The sequence below is a fragment of the Giraffa tippelskirchi genome, chromosome 1 (genome assembly GCF_054371585.1).
Source record: "Giraffa tippelskirchi isolate mGirTip1 chromosome 1, T2T-mGirTip1v1.2.pri, whole genome shotgun sequence".
Classification (NCBI taxonomy): Eukaryota; Metazoa; Chordata; class Mammalia; order Artiodactyla; family Giraffidae; genus Giraffa; species Giraffa tippelskirchi.
Genome location: NC_137275.1, coordinates 192,068,376 through 192,085,947, shown reverse-complemented (window position 1 = coordinate 192,085,947; position 17,572 = coordinate 192,068,376). Strand labels below are relative to the sequence as shown.

General features: G+C 37.4%; 1 protein-coding gene across 3 annotated transcripts in view; it reads right to left on the bottom strand.

Moving 5' to 3' along the window:
• The window catches only part of UBE2R2 (ubiquitin conjugating enzyme E2 R2), a 110,620-nt gene that overhangs the window by 20,429 nt on the left and 72,619 nt on the right, over positions 1–17,572 (bottom strand). For all 3 annotated transcript variants that reach the window (XM_081519324.1, XM_081519319.1, XM_081519309.1), the window contains one exon: positions 3,905–3,991. In XM_081519324.1, coding sequence (XP_081375450.1) covers positions 3,905–3,991 — 87 coding nt within the window. The remainder of the gene's footprint in view (positions 1–3,904; positions 3,992–17,572) is intronic.

Genomic DNA, 17,572 nt, shown 5'->3' with positions numbered 1-17,572 from the left:
GTAGAAACTGACAAACTGCCCCTAAAATTTACAAGGAAATTTAAGGGACCCACAAAAGCCAAAACAATCTTGGAAAATAATAATAATGTTGAAGGATTCGTACTTCCTGATTTCAAAACTTACTATAGAGCTACAGACAATAAGACAAGTTTAGGACTGGCATGATAGATTATAGATCAAGGCAACAGAACTGAGAGTCTATACAGATTCATACAACGTGGTCAATTGATTTCTGATAAGATAGTAAGTTCATCCATTGGGGAAAGAACAGTCTCTTTAGCAAATGATGCTGGGATTGGATTTCCAAAAGAATGAAGTTGAACTCCTACCTCATACCATATACAAAATCAACTCAAAATGGAACAAAGATCCAAGAGCCTAAATCATAAAGTCTTTTTAAAAAAGTGTGTCTGTGTCCGTCTATGTATGTGTTTAAAATCTTCATGACCTTGCATTTAGCAATGGACTTTTAGTTATGACACCAAAAGCATGCATAAACAAGATAAACCAGACCTCTTCATCAAAATTAAGCACTTTTGTGCAAAGGACATTATCAAAGAAAGTGGGAAAAAACAGTCGATACATACGAGAGGAAATATTTGCAGGTTATAAGGAGGTGACAAAGGTTCGATCCCCAGGCCGGGAAAATTCCACATGCTGCGAAGCAACTAAGCCCACGTGCCACAACTACTGAGCCAGTGCACTAGAACCTGCAAGCCACAACTTCTGAAGCTCGTGCTCCACAAGAGAAGCCACCCCAATGAGGAGCCCGCGCATCACAACGAAAAGTAGCCTCTGCCTGTTGCAACTCGAGAAAGCCCACGTGCAACAACAAAGACCCACCACAGCCAAAAATAAATAAATCTTAAAAAAAAAAAAAAAAAAAAAGGAGGGGGGAGGGAGAAGTCCTAAGCTTTGAGAAAGGCAGTTCTGAGATGTAAAATGAATAATAAATACAAAGAGCAGTGAGATTTTGAGTTGCCGTAACTGTGAAGTACATACTGAAGCGCTTGTGTACAAAAACTTCACTTGAATACATGATTTGTGAAGCAAATGGGCTTCACTGGTTATCTACTTCTGAACACACACAACACATGTAACCAGACAAACTGTTACTGAGATCACTCAACATACTATATAAAGCAAAAAGGAGTCAACTGTGCAGCATGGTCACTGACGACAAGTTCATATTAAATTTCTTTTGTACTCCAAGATTCCCCTTGGTATTTATAAATTTCACAAACGTGGCAATGATACAAGAAATGTTGAAATTGATAACACAGCAGTTTATTTGTAACTTTGGGGGCTACAGTAATATTTGTGAATGTATTTAACAAAATTGTACCAAAGCTCTAGTTTTTAAAACTTGATAAACTGTTTTCTACCAAAAATAGTCCTTACGATATTTTTAATGCTCATGAAGTTAATACACAAAAAACTCATCAATTCATATATTTTAGCATTTGAGTAGGCTTTTGCTTTAGTATTTTTGTTTTGTTGCTGTTGATATTGTTGTCACTGTTCCCCCATTTCAACCCCAGTTCTATTATAAATAATTCTGTAGTAAACAATTTGGTGACTAGAACAATTTGACACTGAGGTCTGTTGTCTTTCTAGGTGACAACATAGATGGATGAGTAGAGAGCAGCCTCCAAGAATATGCCATCCCTTTGGCTAAGAACCATGAACCCTAATATCTAAAATCACAAATACTTACTTGGGCCCCCAAGTTCAATTCTGATACCATTTCCAGAATGTAGCAAAGTAAATTAACAAATGTGAGGAAAGTCTCTTGTGACTCATTTGATTACATCAAATTTAATTCTTAACTATGACTTAACACTTGTTTACAAACAACTTATACAGCATGGTAAACAACTGCATATTTGTAAGATATGCATACATTATTTTACTGCTAAAATTTTTATGAATATGAAAAATATTTCTAAAAATAACAATCCAATGCTAAATCTTAAGAGACAGAACTAGATTGCCTACCTAAGTGGTGAAAAAGCAATGGAAAGGGGACTGTATCTACCTACATTTTTCTGAAAAAGCTTTGGTTCCTTTATCATGCTTTTTTTTCTTTTTTGACAAAAGTCTGAGAATTAGATAAATGAGATGGAAACAGCCAAGTGTGTGGCTCTAATGTGAATTCATTCTCAGTGGCAAGACAAGGTATATGTTTGCTATATAGAACAGTATAACACATTCAATGTTGTTTTCATTTCTCTTTCATTATCTAAAACCTATATATACCACCTAGTTTTGGAAACGAGGACCGTAACCTGTAGACCAACCAGAGCGGCGCCCTACCACCTAGTTTTGAAGGCAAGAATTTCTGATTATTAAATGAAGACAGACACAAAAATATTTCGGTATTAACTGAACTCAATTTTAACTTATGAAACAGTGAAATATTTCTATAGTCTCTCTCCTACAACAGGATAACTTTGTTATACAGAACGGTATAACACATTCAATGTTGTTTATATTATGATTATGTCAAATACTAAAGATACTAAAGAAAACAATATTCTGGGAGCTTATTTCTGGAAATGTTATAATGTATCACCTTTTGAGCACTCTTTGTCCTGTTTTAAGAAAAGAAAAATGAAGATAATGACTTACAGAAAAAGCAGATTGTGAAAAACAATAAAGCTGTTCCAAGGTGTTCTTTATATAGACTGAGATCCAAAATTCAGCACTATAGAATAAGTAAAGGCCCTGTAGCTCTATATCTGGAGCACAGGAGCTTGCTAATATACATGTGACCAAAAAAAACCACACCAAAAACTATACTACTAAAGTTGCAAATTTTAAAAAGCAAATTTAATGCTTGGGCCTCAGCTACAACTTCAGAGCCCTACTGTACAGAATGGTAAAGGAGTAGACTCAAAGGATTTATCAGTGGGCCTTGACATATACCCCAAGAAACATAAGGAATCGTTTCAGGATCCTTAAAACTTAGCACAAAGCTAAGTACATTTCATCAGAGAAGCTAGAAGTTGTTTTCCCAGCCATGTGCACTTGTCCAACAGAAGACCCTAACCTTGAATTTATTTCAGAAGAGGCTCTCTCAACTGGTATGCGGCAACTCCTTAAAGGAGACCAGTACAAATGATTCCCACTCCCTTTGCCCAAAAGTTCAATCTCTGATCAAAGTGACAAATTGTGAAGCTAGACTCTGTGAAGCTAGGGAACAGGTACACAAATAAATTTGTGTAACTTTACTAAATTTTAAAAATGTAAATGCTGGGACTCCCCTGGTGGTTCAGTGGTTAAGACTTTGCCTTCCAATGCAGGGAGTGCCTGGTTCAATCCCTGGTCGGGGAGCTAAGATCCCACATGCTTTGTGGCCAAAAAGCCAAAAACATAAAACAGAAACAATGTCATAACAAATTCAATAAAGATTTAAAAAGAATATATCTCCATGATTTAAAAAATAAATAAAAATAAAAATGTAAATGCTAACACCTATGAATTATAATCTTAAGCAACAAGCAGCAAAGGTTTAAAGTCTCAACATTAAATTAACTGTAACATGGAACAGTGTGTGCTCAGTCATGTCCAGCTCTTTGTGACCGCGTGGACAGTAGCCCAGCAGGTTCCTCTGGTCCATGAAATTCTCCAGGCAAGAATACTGGAGTGGATTGCCATTTCCTACTGCAGGGGAACTTCCCAACCCAGAGATCGAACTCAGGGCTCCTGAGTCCCCTGTACTGGCAGGAGGGTTCTTTATCACACTGAGCCACCTGGAAAGCCCCAACCATAATATACACTGGTATAATAAAAGCCACGAATAGTTCTTTGTCGCCACAGCATAGTGAGCTATGGAGGTTATTTTAAAGGACAGTATCAAAAAATCAAATCTTCAAAGAAATTCATGATAGATATCTCTTACCTCATAAATGTTGGGGTGCCACATTTTGGTCAAGAATCTGAAGGTAGGTGGTGAATATGGGTAGTCAATAGGAAATTTAATATGCGCCTAAAAAGAAAAAAAATGAAATGCTAATAAGTAAGACTACAGGCTACTTATCTGCCTAACAATTCACCCTAATATACTCCAGTGAAACGGAACATCTTTCTACATCATAAACTCTGGAGATTAAAATAGTTCATATATATTTTGTTAGCCCCAATGCTAGGGTTATTAGCATGTTTTTACAACTATCTCTTTGAATATTTATAAAAATTTATGCTAAATTGCCAACGCTCAACAGTTATATAATTTTTAATTGAATAAACATGAGTGAAAAAGTTTAATGATTGTCACATTAATGGCTGCATTTTATATTAATAACAAAAAACAATTAATATGACCTTATGGTATAATACAGAACAAAGATAATTTGTTTTACTTAACACCATTTAACTACCACCAAGGAGTAACAAATGCTATCATTTTGATATGGCTCTTCCAATTTTTCATGTTCAAGTATGCTTATCTCTTTACAAAGCTTATTTTCAAAGGTTTCAATATATTGTATTTATACTGTTTCTTTCCATCTGTATTATATCATAAACATTTTCCTTTGTAGGTATGATTGTTAGTATTTGCAAGATGTTTCCATCATATGGATATATAGATGAATCATTTTAAAAAACCTATTTCTTTATTGTGGAACATATTGGTGGTTTTGCATTTCTTTGTTATTGTAAATACAGTTACAGTGAATGTCCTCAGCAGAATCCCACATTTCAAATATGAATAAATCCAAACAAAGTCTCATCTAACCGAACCAGTAAAAGGGAATGAGGGCAGGAATGAAAAGACAAGCTGAGAGTAAAACTGAGGATAGCAGTGAAAATGGCAGTCAGGATCCTTAAAAATTCTGTCTTCAATAAAAGCAATGAGAAAAATAGCAAAAATTGTTAAGAATCAACTTTTTCAAAATCTAGAAAATCACATGAGGCTTGTAGCAATTCAGGGAGGATCTATTCAAGGAAAATAGCCGAACTGGTTTTTATATTAAACTTTGTGGTATTTTAACTTGCTCTAGTTAAAAGATCTCCAGATCTTCCCAACCCAGGGATCGAACCCAGGTCTCCTGCATTGCAGGTAGATTCTTTACTATCTGAGCCACCAGGGAATCAGCAGGTCAAATAGCCTGAACAACTATTTTAATAGGCAAGGGTGGGATATGAAATGTCTGTATGGCTTTGAAAATCTCTGACCAATTTCTAACTAGAAGATCAGGCCAATGTATAGGGCCATGAATATGCCTCAGCTATGTACATGCTCAGAAAAGTCACGAGAGGTCATTAGATGGCCTTCAACTAGCACCTCTGGTGAACCTGAGACCTGCACAAGCAGGAAGTAAGAGCTAGGCCAAATTTGCAACTACCTAGCTGAGTGTTAAAGGCATGCCCCCAAATGCACACAGAGCTCCTCTAACATGCCCAGGAGGTTTGTTGGTTCCAGGAAAATAATTGCATTTAATTTAATAAGGGAAACTTCTGCCCAATCACTGGGTTACCACTAAGCTAACCAAGTGAAGACTTTACTGGCCACACACAACCAAGAACACAGACATTTCAGAATTAGGTCAGAAAAGTCATTAAGTAAGGAAGCAACTACAACAAACAAGAACAACCAAAATCCTGTTGCCACAATATATTTAAGCATACAGTTTTCAACAAAATATTACAAAACATGAAAAGAAACAAAGTATGGCACATACAAAGGGTAAAAATAGCAACCAACAGAAACTGGAAGGTCAGATATTTAATTTATTAGAAAAAGACTTTAGATCAGCTGTATTAAATATATTCCAAAGATTAAAAGAAACCATGGCTAAAGAAATAAGGAAATGTATATGGAAAATCTTTCAGTATATCAACAAGAAGAAACTGTAAAAAACAAACAAAAGCTGTGGAGGAAAAGAACCAAATATAAACCATGAAGCTGCAAAATACAGCAACTGAAATATTAAATATCTGCTAGATAGGCTGAACAGCAGATTTGATGAAACAGAGAAAAGAATCAGTTAAACTGAAGAAAGCTCTGTTTATATTAGCCAGTCTGAGTTAAGAGAAATAAAAAGCAACTAACAGAGACCTATGGGACACCAGGTTATCAATATAAACATACTAAGAGTCTCAGAAGAGGAAACAAAAGGGGCAAAAAGAGCATTTGACGAAATAATGGCCAAAAATTTGCCAAATTTGATTAAAACAATGACTCGAATAACAACCAAAAGCTCATCAACCTCTCAAGAGAAAAACTCAAAGAGACACACATCTATCTATCTATATATCATAATCAAACTGTTCACAGCAAAAGAATGAATCTTGAAAGCAGCAAGAAAGAAACAATCCATCAAGTAGAATCCCTTGACAAACAGATGCTGTCTCACCAGAAACTAGGAAGCCAGAAGGCAGTGGCTACAAAGAACAAAATCTGTCAATTGAGAATTCTATATCCAGCAAAACTATTCCTCAAAACTCAAACAGGCAAATTAAAACATTCCTAGGTAAACAAAAACTAGCAGATGATGACTAGCAGACCTCACCTGAAGAAATACTAAAGGGAGTCCTTTAAGCTGAAAGGAAAGGACACTAGCTACTATGTGAAACAAGATGAAGAAAGAGCACAAATAAATATCTAGTACAAGTACAGGATAGATACAAAAGATATAATAAACTTTCTCTTCGTAACTTTTTCCTCCCAATTTAAAAAACAGGGCTTCCCTGGTGGCTCAGTGGTAAAGAATCTGCCTGCCAATGCAGGAGACATGAGTTTGATCCCTGATCTGAGAAGATCCCACATGGCATGAAGAAATTAAGTCCATGTGCCACAACTATTGAGCCTGTGCTCTAGAGCCTGGGAGTCCCAACTACTTAGCCCACTGGCCATAACTATGGAAGGCAACATGCCCTAGAGCCTGTGCTCCACAACACGAGAAGACACTGAAATGAAGAGCCTGCACATAGCAACTAGAAAGTAGCCCCCACTCCCCACTAAAGAAAATCCCAATGTGATTTGGATGTGAAGAGCCATCACAGCCAAAAATAAATTAAATTTTAAAAATACATAGCATAATAATTATAAATCCACTAAAGAGCACAAAGCACACAAAGAAGTAATTTGTATACCAATAAATAATTGAACTGTATAGTTATATGATGTTGATTATAGAAGATAATTCAATTCCAAATTCCAAAAATTCAACCCTTCATGACTGAAAATACCCAACAAACTAGACATACAAGGGAAATTCCTTGATTTGACAAAGGACATCTAGTAAACAAAACTGTAACTAATATTATACTTAACGGTTAAGTAATTTCAGAAATTAGACAGGGATGTCCACTCTCATCACATGTATTCAACACTGTATTGGAGATGCTAGCCAGGGCAACTGGCATCTTGGTTAGAAACTAAGAAGCAAAGCTATTTCTATTTGTAAATTACATAATCCTGTGTATAGAAAATTCAAAAGAATCCACTAAATATATTAGAATAGCAAATCAGTAAAGTTGCAAGATAAAACTTATATTATCAGCATCAATTATATTTCTATACAGCAGCCCTGAACAAACTGAAAATGAAATTAAGAAAATTCTATTTATAATAGCAACAAAAATAATAAATACTTAGGAATGAATTTAATAACAAGAAGTGCAAAACTTGGGACTTCCTTGACAGTCCAGTGGTTAAGACTTCACCCTCCAATGCAGGGGGTGTGGGTTCAATCCCTGGTGGAGGAGGTAAGATCCCATGTGCCTCATGGCCAAAAAAACCAAAATATTTAAAAACCCAGAAGTAATAACATAACAAATTGAATAAAGACTTTAAAAATGGTTCACATAAAAAAGAAAAAAATCTTTAACAAAAAAAGTAGTGCAAAACTCACACTCTAAAAAGTACAAAACATTTTTAAAAGTAATTAAAGACTTAAGTAAATATTAAATATCCATGATATTACAAGTTCATGTAGTTTCCCAGATGGCACAGTGATAATGAATCTGCCTGCCAATGCAGGCGACCCAGGAGACATGGATTTGATGCCTGGGTCAGAAAGTTCCCTTAGAGAAGAAAATGGCAACCCACTCCAGTATTCTTGCCTGGAAAATTCCATGGACAGAGGAACCTGGCAGACTACAGTCCATGGGGTCACAAAGGGTTGGAGATGCCTGAGCAAATACACACACATACACGTGTTCATGGATTGCAAGATTTAATATTCTTAAGACGGTAATTCTCCCCAAGTTGATCTATACATTCAACATCACTGTATGGAAATCTCTGCTGCCTTCTTTTCAGTTCAGTTGCTCAGTCATGTCCGACTATTTGCAACCCCACAGACTGCAGCACACCAGGCTTCCTGTCCATCACCAACTCCTGGAACTTGATCAAACTCATGTCCATCAAGTCAGTGATGCCATCCAACATCTCATCCTCTGTCATCCCTTCTTATCCTGTCTTCAATCCTTCCCAGCATCAGAGTCTTTTCCAGTGAGTCAGTTCTTCACATCAGGCAGCCAAAGTATTGGAGTTTCAGCTTCAGCATCAGTCTTCCCAATGAATATTCAGGGTTGATTTCCTTTAGGGATTGACTGGTTTCATCTCCTTGCAGTCCAAGGGACTCTCAAGAGTCTTCTCCAACACCACAGCTCAAAAGCATCAGTTCTTCGGCACTCAGCTTTCTTTGTAGTCCAACTTTCACATCCATACATGACTACTGGAAAAACCATAGCTTTGACTAGACGGACCTTTGTCAGCAAAGTAATGTCTCTGCTTTTTATATGCTAACTATAGGTTGGTCATAGCTTCTCTTCCAAGGAGCAAGCACATCTTTTAATTTCATGGCTGCAGTTACCACCTGCAGTGATGGTGGAGCCCAAGAAAATTAAGTCTGTCACTGTTTCCATTGTTTCCCCATCTATTATCTATTTGCCACGAAATCATGGGACCGGATGGCATGATCTTAGTTTTTTCAATGTTGAGTTTTAAGCCAATTTTTTCACTGCCTCCTTTACAGAAATGGCAAAATTGGTACTTGGGGGACCCAGAATAGCTAACAAAGTGAGACAACTCGCACTTCCCAATTCCAATATACTACAAATCTATAGTGATCAAGACAGTTTGGTATTAACATAAGGACAATTCAATGGGGAAAAGGCCTTTTCAACAAATTGTGCTGAGACAACTAGATACCCACATGCAAAGGAGTGAAGTTAAATCCTTTTCAATACACCAGAGGATTCTGCTTTTAACCAGGCCTGCCTTCAGGAGAAACTACTTAGAACCTAACTTGGAAGGATTATTGTCAAAGCATAACTAACCTACGGGAAGAGAAACACAGAACTCCAACCCTAATATCCCACTTCATGGGCGAAGAAAAATTGAGAAACTCTTTTGAAAAGTTCACAGTCCAGAGGCAAAGCCTCACTAAAAGGGTGAAACCTAATCACAGAAGTATACAACTCTTTCCCTTCCCCTCACACCCCACAACTGTATTACTAAGAAACTTATAACATATTCCTTTAACAGAGTATATCACAGCTAACTAACAAGAAAAAATTACAAGGCATAACAAAAGGATATATCACACATGAAGAAACAGAGCAAATTATCACAACCAGATATGACAGGGATGTAGGCATTATCAGAATTTAAAACAACTATGATTAATATTCTAAGAATTCCAATGGATAAAGTAGACAGTATGCAAAAACAGATAGGCAGAGAGATGGAAATCCTAAGAAGGAACCAAAGTCAAATGCTAGAGATAAAAACACTGAAGAATACCTTGATGGGCTGCTTTCTAACACTGGACATGGTTGAGGGAACAAAACCTCTGAACTAGCGGATATTACGCATAGAATCCCTGAAAACAGAAAAGCAAAGAGAAGAAAGACTTGGGGTGGGATGGACCAGAACAGAGTATCCAAGGACTGTGGGAAATGCAAAAAGTATAAGATACATGTAATAGGAATACCAGAAGGACTAAAAGCCATCATAAGGAAAATGAAAAGGCAACCAACCTACAGAATGGAGGAAAATACTTGCAAATCTCATAAGGGACACATACCCAGAAAACATAAAGAATGCTTATAACTCAGTAATAAATAGAAATAACTCAATTTAAAAATGGGCACAGTATCTGAACAGACATTTCTCCAAAGAATATAAACAAATGGCTAATATGCATATGAAGAGATGCTCAACATCATTAGCCATCAGGGAAGTGGATTCTAAAAGTAGAATAAGATATCATTTGACATACACCTACTGGCTATAGTTAAAGAGAGACGATAATAAAAAAAAATGTTGGCCAGGATGTCATGAAATTAGAACGCTTTATACATTGCTAAAGGGGATACTAAATGGTAGCCACTTTGAAAAAGTCTAGCAGTTCCTTGAAAGAATAAACTTGTGCCAGAGCAAGTCCACTACCAGGTATATGACCAAGAGAAATGAAAACATTACACCCACATAAGAAGTTGTACAGCAATGTTCATAGCAGCATAACAGACAAAATGTAGAACAACCCCAAATATCCATTACCCGAGAAATGAATGTACAAAAGGCATTATACATCCATACACTATAATATTATATGACAGTTAAAAGGAATGAAGTACAGTATTTCCCTGGTGGTCCAGATGTTAGGACTCAGCTTCCCTGCAGGGGAAAAGAGGAATGAAGTACTGACACATGCTACAATGTAGATGAACCACAAAAACATTAGCTATGTGAAGTAAGACAGTCATAAAAGACCATATATTTATGAAAACGAGAGATTAGCGGTTGCCTAGGGTAAATTGGGAGGAAATAGATGCATGAACTTTTCGGATGAGGAGAATGCTCTAAAATTGTTTATGGTTATGGTTGCAAAATTTATGAATATACTAGAAACAGCTGAATTGTGTACTTTAAATGGGTGAACAGTATATGTACATTAAAATCACACAAAAAAAAGCTGCTTATTTTTAAAAGGGGGGCAGGTGTTGGGGGGTTTCCTGGTGGTCCAGTGGTTTAAGAATCTGCCATTATTTGTAACACAGGGGACACCAGTTTAATCCCCGGTTCAGGTAGATCCCACATGCTGCAGGGCAAGTAAGCCTGTGCTGTACTGAGCTGTGCTCAGTTGTGTCCGACTCTTTGTGACCTCAAGGAATGCAGTCCCCCAGGCTCCTCTGTCCATGGGATTCTCCTGGCAAGAATACTGAAGTGGGTTGCCATTTCCTTCTCCAGGCCATCTTCCTGACCCAGGGATTGAACCCATGACTCCTGCACTGGCAGGCAGATTCTTTACCATAAGCGCCACCTGGGAATCCCCAAATAAGACCATGCCCCAAACTACTAGAGCCTATGCTCTGCAACGAGAGAAGCCACTGTTACAAGAAGTCCGTGCACCGCAATTAGAGAATAGTCCCTGCTCGCCACAAGTTAAGAAAGCCCAGCACAGCCAAAAATAAATAAACCTGGAGTCCAAATGCAGTCACATCCTAATAGCAACAAGAATACTCAGTTCCTCAGATCTTAGTTTCAAAATACCATTTTCTAATAAAAATAATCAAAGCTATTTGGAGGAATACTTGATACTGGATCTGGGGGAGTGAAATACAGCATGAGCATGGAGCATCTTACAGTGCCTGAAAGTAAGGAAATGTTAACAATGGAGGCATGCCAAAAACAAAAAGCAAAAACAAACACCATAGAAGCCAACCTGAAAGAGCCCCTACTGGCCAATTGTAAAGCAATTTATAGTACTGGGTGATAACCCAAGGTAAAAAATAAATATAAGTGAGTGCATATTGGTATATATTATTGAGTGAAAAAATATTAGGGAAGGGACAAATCTTTCTTACAGCAGCACTCCAGATAATATATATAGATATATCCCATTAAGGAGGTGGAGTTTAGTTCCCCTCCCCCTGGAGTGTGGGCTGGGCTGAATGACTCACTTCCTAGGAATAGAGTAGGGCAAGGAAGAAATACTAACTTAACAGTAGAGAAACCTGGCAGACAACACCTTAATCTAGTGAATAAGATTAACATCATTGGTGTCAAGTCATTGAAATCATGACCTCCTGATAAGATGTGATGAGAAATGCAGCCCATCTTGGTGATGTTCTTACCCCAAATCCCATAACCCTTCCAGTCATGAGAAAAACATTAAGCAAACCCAAATGGAGGGACATCCTACAAAATATCTGACCAGTTCTTTTCAAAACTGTCATGAAAAACAAAGAATGATGGAGAAATCATCAAATACTGGAGGAAACTAAGAAGACATGACAACTAAATGCAATACAGTATTCTGAAGTGTATCCAGGAATAATACAAGGCAATTACAGGTGGTAGGGTAGAATTGAACATGACTGCTCATGGATGTGAGATTTCTTTTGGAATAGATGAAATAAACTGGAGTTAGATGGTGATGATGGCTGTGTGAATTTTAAAAAAACCCAATAAATTGTATACTTTGAAAGCCTACAATGTATTGGTACTATGGCTAGGTGTTGTCTTGAGTAATTCCCTGAGTGGATTAAAGCAGAGGAAACAGCAAGAAGGCACCAGGTGCAAAGAATGAAGAGTCGTCAGGTATGGCTAGTGGGATGCTTGGTGGTAATTAACTACAGGAGACTGGATGAAGGCAGGCTGAGGCCATGTTTAGGTGTTATAGTGGAAAGCTGTATGTGCATGCTCAGTAACTCAGTCATATCCAACTCTATGCGACCCTATGGGCATAGTCTGCCAGGCTCCTCTGTCCATGGAATCTTCCAGGCAAGAATACTGCAGTTGGCTGCCATACATACAGACAGAAAAGGCCAGATGTGTATTCTAGAAAAATGACTCTAGGACGGCACTGTAAAAGATGAATTGAATGGGGAAAAAAAAACAGACATAAGTTAGAAGTGGTTTCTTTTCTTTTTCATTTAATCTGTTTCATCTCCTGGATCTGTATATACTTTAGAAAGCTTTAGTATTTATTATATAGTTATATGGGCTTCCCTGGTGACTCAGACAGTAAAGAATCTGGCTGCAATGTGGGAGATCTGGGTTCAATCCCCGGGCTGGGAAGATCCCCTGGAGGAAGGCCTGGCAACCCACTCTAGTATTCCTGCCTGGAGAATCCCCAAGGACAGAAGAGCCTGGCAGGCTGCAGTCCATGGGGTCACAAGGAGTCAGACATGACTGAGGGACTAAGCACACACAGCACACACACAGTTATATAATGCATGTTTGAATAAAACAGGATTATAAAAATTTCCATAAAAGATTGAAATTCTGGTGCTTGAAAATGTAGCCTCCTTATCACATTTCTATGAGAAATCAGATTATCCTTTCTAAAAGTTATAAAATTTAGCACTGTTAGTCAAAGTCTTGAGGTCCCTCAAAATGTTTTCCTAGACTACTACTATATTAAAAGAAATTCTTCCAGAGTAACTAAGTATGGCAGCATGAAAATTTATAATGAATGTATGAAATGCACCAATACAACATGAAAGAATAGTAAAGAACATCCGCTCAAGAAGCTAGACTGCCTGGGTTTGAATCCTGGCTCTCCCACTTATTACGTGTTTTTCAAAGTAAGTTATCTGTGTCTCCAATTTCCTCATCAGTAAAATAAAGTTTATAGTACTTATCAAATGGCTTGGTATGAGGAGTGAGTAAACGCTTGTAAAATGCATTAGAACAGTGCTTAACATGTAATAGGGCTTCCGCTTGTGGCTCAGCTGGTAAAGAATCCACCTGCAATGTGGGAGACCTGGGTTCGAACCCTGGGTTGGGAAGATCCCCTGGAGAAGGCAAAGGCTACCCACTCTAGTATTCTGGCCTGGAAAATTCCATGGACTATATAGTCCTTGCCGTCACAATGAGTCTGACACGACTAAGTGACTTTCACTTTCACTAACATATAATAAGAGATATGTAAGGGTTTTGTTTGCAAATTAAACTGTCAAGAGTTATGTCATGAAATCTTTTTTTTTTATAAGAAGTGTCTTTAACAGACTACTCATTTTCACTTTATCTCTTTCACTTACCTGCCTTTTGATTCTAACACTACCAGCTTTAGAAAAGTCAACTAGAGAGATGCTTCAATCTGAATTTTATGGAACCAGTTTCTTAGAGCTTCACCAATCCTAATTACTTTTTACTTAAATATAATTAACATCAATTACTTAATCTTTTAATTGGGCTTCTCTATTTCCTCTACGCATCTACTAATATTTTGAATTATTTCTTTTGAGCTTTCATCTATAAACAATCTCTACCTTGAACACTAGTTTTCTCTGCAAAAAAAAAAAAGTAACATCTCCAGGCTAAAGTCAAGTTTAAACTACTGTTGATTGATTTTTAAAAGTATCATGCTGGAGAATTCACTGGCAGTTCAGTGGTTAGGACTTTGTGTTTTCACTGCTGTGGCCTGGGTTCAATCCCTGGTCAGGGAGTTAAGATCATGGAAGCCGAGTGGTGCAACCAAAAGAAGTATTATGCCTAAATTATGCTTACATTACAACTGAAAAAGGTTAACATTGGGTGGTGTACCCCCATATGGCTATCTAAAGTTCTTATAAGAATTCTTTCAATGAAATTTACAATCCTAAAGATTTTAACTGAAGTTAAAAATCAAGGGGAATAGTCTGCTATAGTGCTTCCCTGAGATTATACACATTTTTATATTTTTTTCCATTATGGTTTGTCACAGGATACTGAATATAGTTCCTTGTGCTTTATGCAGTAGGACTCTGTTTTTATCCATTCTATGTATAATTAGAATTGGTTTTAAATTGCTAAGTAATACCTGACAGTTCTACAGGCATGGAATAAGAACCAACTTTAAGCCCTTTTAAACAACTTTCATCAGTGAGTATGTTTTTGCAATCCAACCTATCAGTAACAGTCCCTTGCTTCTGAAAGCCAGCCAACTGGGAACACACACCTGTCAACAAACACACTTCTGAATACCAACCAATCAGTAATGCTCTCAGCCAAGTACCCATGCTTCCACAGCTAATGCCAACTGCACAACTGTGAAAAATCCACTAATCTCTAAACTTCACACTTTTCAAATGCCCTATAATAAGATTAGCTGTCTGTTCTACATGGAGAGATTATGACTGACCAGCAAAGCTCTCTTTACTTAAATAAGCAATAAACTGAGCTTTGTGGTTTTTGGTTTAAATACTATGGTCTGTTATACCTTTAACAAATTTATTCATGAAGTACAGTTTTAAATTTCATATATAACTATATTAAGAGATACAGGAAATAAATGTGAAAAATCACACCTACAATTGTTTTACAAGTAATTTAGACTCTCTTTGTAGGCAACTCCTCACATTTTTCTTGGCTAACTTGCAAACTCATAAAGTCAAGTATCTCCAAAATATTTTCTGTACGATTACAATATATGCCTTCTCTAAAACGCTCAAGCTACTCCTAACTCTACTCTTAATGAAATCACTGAACTCACTAATCTATGATTAGTTATTCACACATTGAGCATTTATGTTAATATTTTCATTTAGTCAATCATTCAGTACATCACTGCTGAAAATCAATCATGCTGCCAGATGCCAATATGGAAGGTAAGAAACAAAGATATTTATAATAATAACTTATTTAGGTGCTTCCCTGGTGGTCCAAGGGTTAAGACTCCTGCAGGGGGCATGAGCTCCACCCCTGACTGGGGACCCAAGATCCTGCATGCCATGGGGCCACACATGCCACACCAACACAGCCAATAATAATAACAACAAACAACAACTTGTTTATATCCCTACCCCAGAATGGCTGTGAACTAACTGAAAACACAGACATGCAAACAAATGATCACAAATTAAGTGCCTTAAGAGACTTATCTATTAGGTGCTAAAAGAGCACTGTGAACAATGTCTGACTCTGCCTGAGACAGTAAAGAAAGACTTCCTAAAGGGTGAAACGTGAGCTAAATTGAGGTCAAAGCTAAAAGGAACTTTAAAGGCAGAGGGAAAAGAATGCAGAAAGGTTTATGCATGAAAGGAAAGGCAGAGACAGTAGGAGTGAAAATAACAAGACTAATTTTTTTTTTTTTTGGCTGTGGTTCCCCAACCAGGGATCAAACTCACACTCCTGCATTAGAAGCAGAGTTTTACCCTGGGGACCACCAGGGAAGCTCTATTTTTAAAAAAATATTTATTTATTTTTGGTTGCACTGGGTCTTCATTGCTGGATGCTAGCTTTCTCTAGTTGCTGTAAGCAGGGGCTACTCCCTAACTGTGATGCGTGGGCTTCTCATTGTGGTGGATTCTCTTGCTGCAGCACACAGGCTCAGTAGTTGTGGTGCACAGGCTTAATTGCTCTGCAGTACGTGGCATCTTCCCAGACCAGGGATCAAACCCAAGTCCCCTGCATTGGCCAGCAGATTTTAAACCACTGGACCACAAGGGAAGTCCTCAAGGACTTTCAAGGCATCTAGAAATATAATCAATGAGATCTAGTAATTGATTTGATTCTGGGATTAAAAGAAAGGGAAAAACAGGATGAGGATGACTCTTGATGTCTTCTGGATTGAGGAAATGGGTGAACAATGATAGCTGGAACTGCTAATAAATAATAATTACAAAGTATGTACTAAATGGCAGTCATTGAACTAAATGTTTCATATGTATCATTTCATTTCATTACTGGGTTGTAAAATTAAAAGGTGAGATGCACATACACCCACAAATGCAGATGACTTATTAACTGAGTAATAGATTATTTCCAGTCCACATTTCTGACTACCAAGAAGCATCTCTCCATGTTCATCATTTTGTTTCACCATCTATTTCCTGTTGTTGTTATTCAGCCACTAAGTTGTGTCCAACTCTCTGTGACCCCATGGACTGTGACATGCCAGGCTTCCCTGTCCTTCACTACCTCCCAGAGTTTGCTCAAACTCAGGTTCACTGAGTCAGTGATGCCATCCAACCATCTTATCCTGTTGCCCTGTTCTCCTGCCCTCAATCTTCCCCAGCATTAGGGACTTATCCAATGAGTAGGCTCTTCACATCTATTTCCTGGGCTTCACCAATTCCATTGTCTCCTCGTGCTCTCTCTTTTCTGCCCATTCTTTATCACATTCCTTAGCCCCTCTTGTCTCCTTTTTAATTTGATGTGCTGTCATTATAACTTTTCCCAGGTTCTTTATTCACCCCAAATGTGACATATTATAAAAACCAAAAACTTCTGGGCAAAGAAAAAGAAGCCCTACAATGCACAACAACAAAAAACAATTTAGATAGCATTACTATATGAAGTATACATCTGCTTGGGACAAAATTTTGCTAACCCCAATGTGCAACATTAATTTTGTTACTCCCTATTTCTATATAGAGGGAATTTCAGCTGTAACATAACAAAAAACAAATATGAAGAATGAAATATATTCTAATTATTCCTGTTACCTTGTTATTAACATACTATTAAGTAAGTCAGGAAAAAGTTTCCAGTTCTAAACATAACTATATTTGGTAGTAAGTCAGTTGACTGCAAATGCCGAGTTGCTGCTGCTTTTGGATTACTGCCTGAAGATAGTGTGAAATGAGGACACTCCCACTGCTGAGTTTTTCTGCTATGTCATCA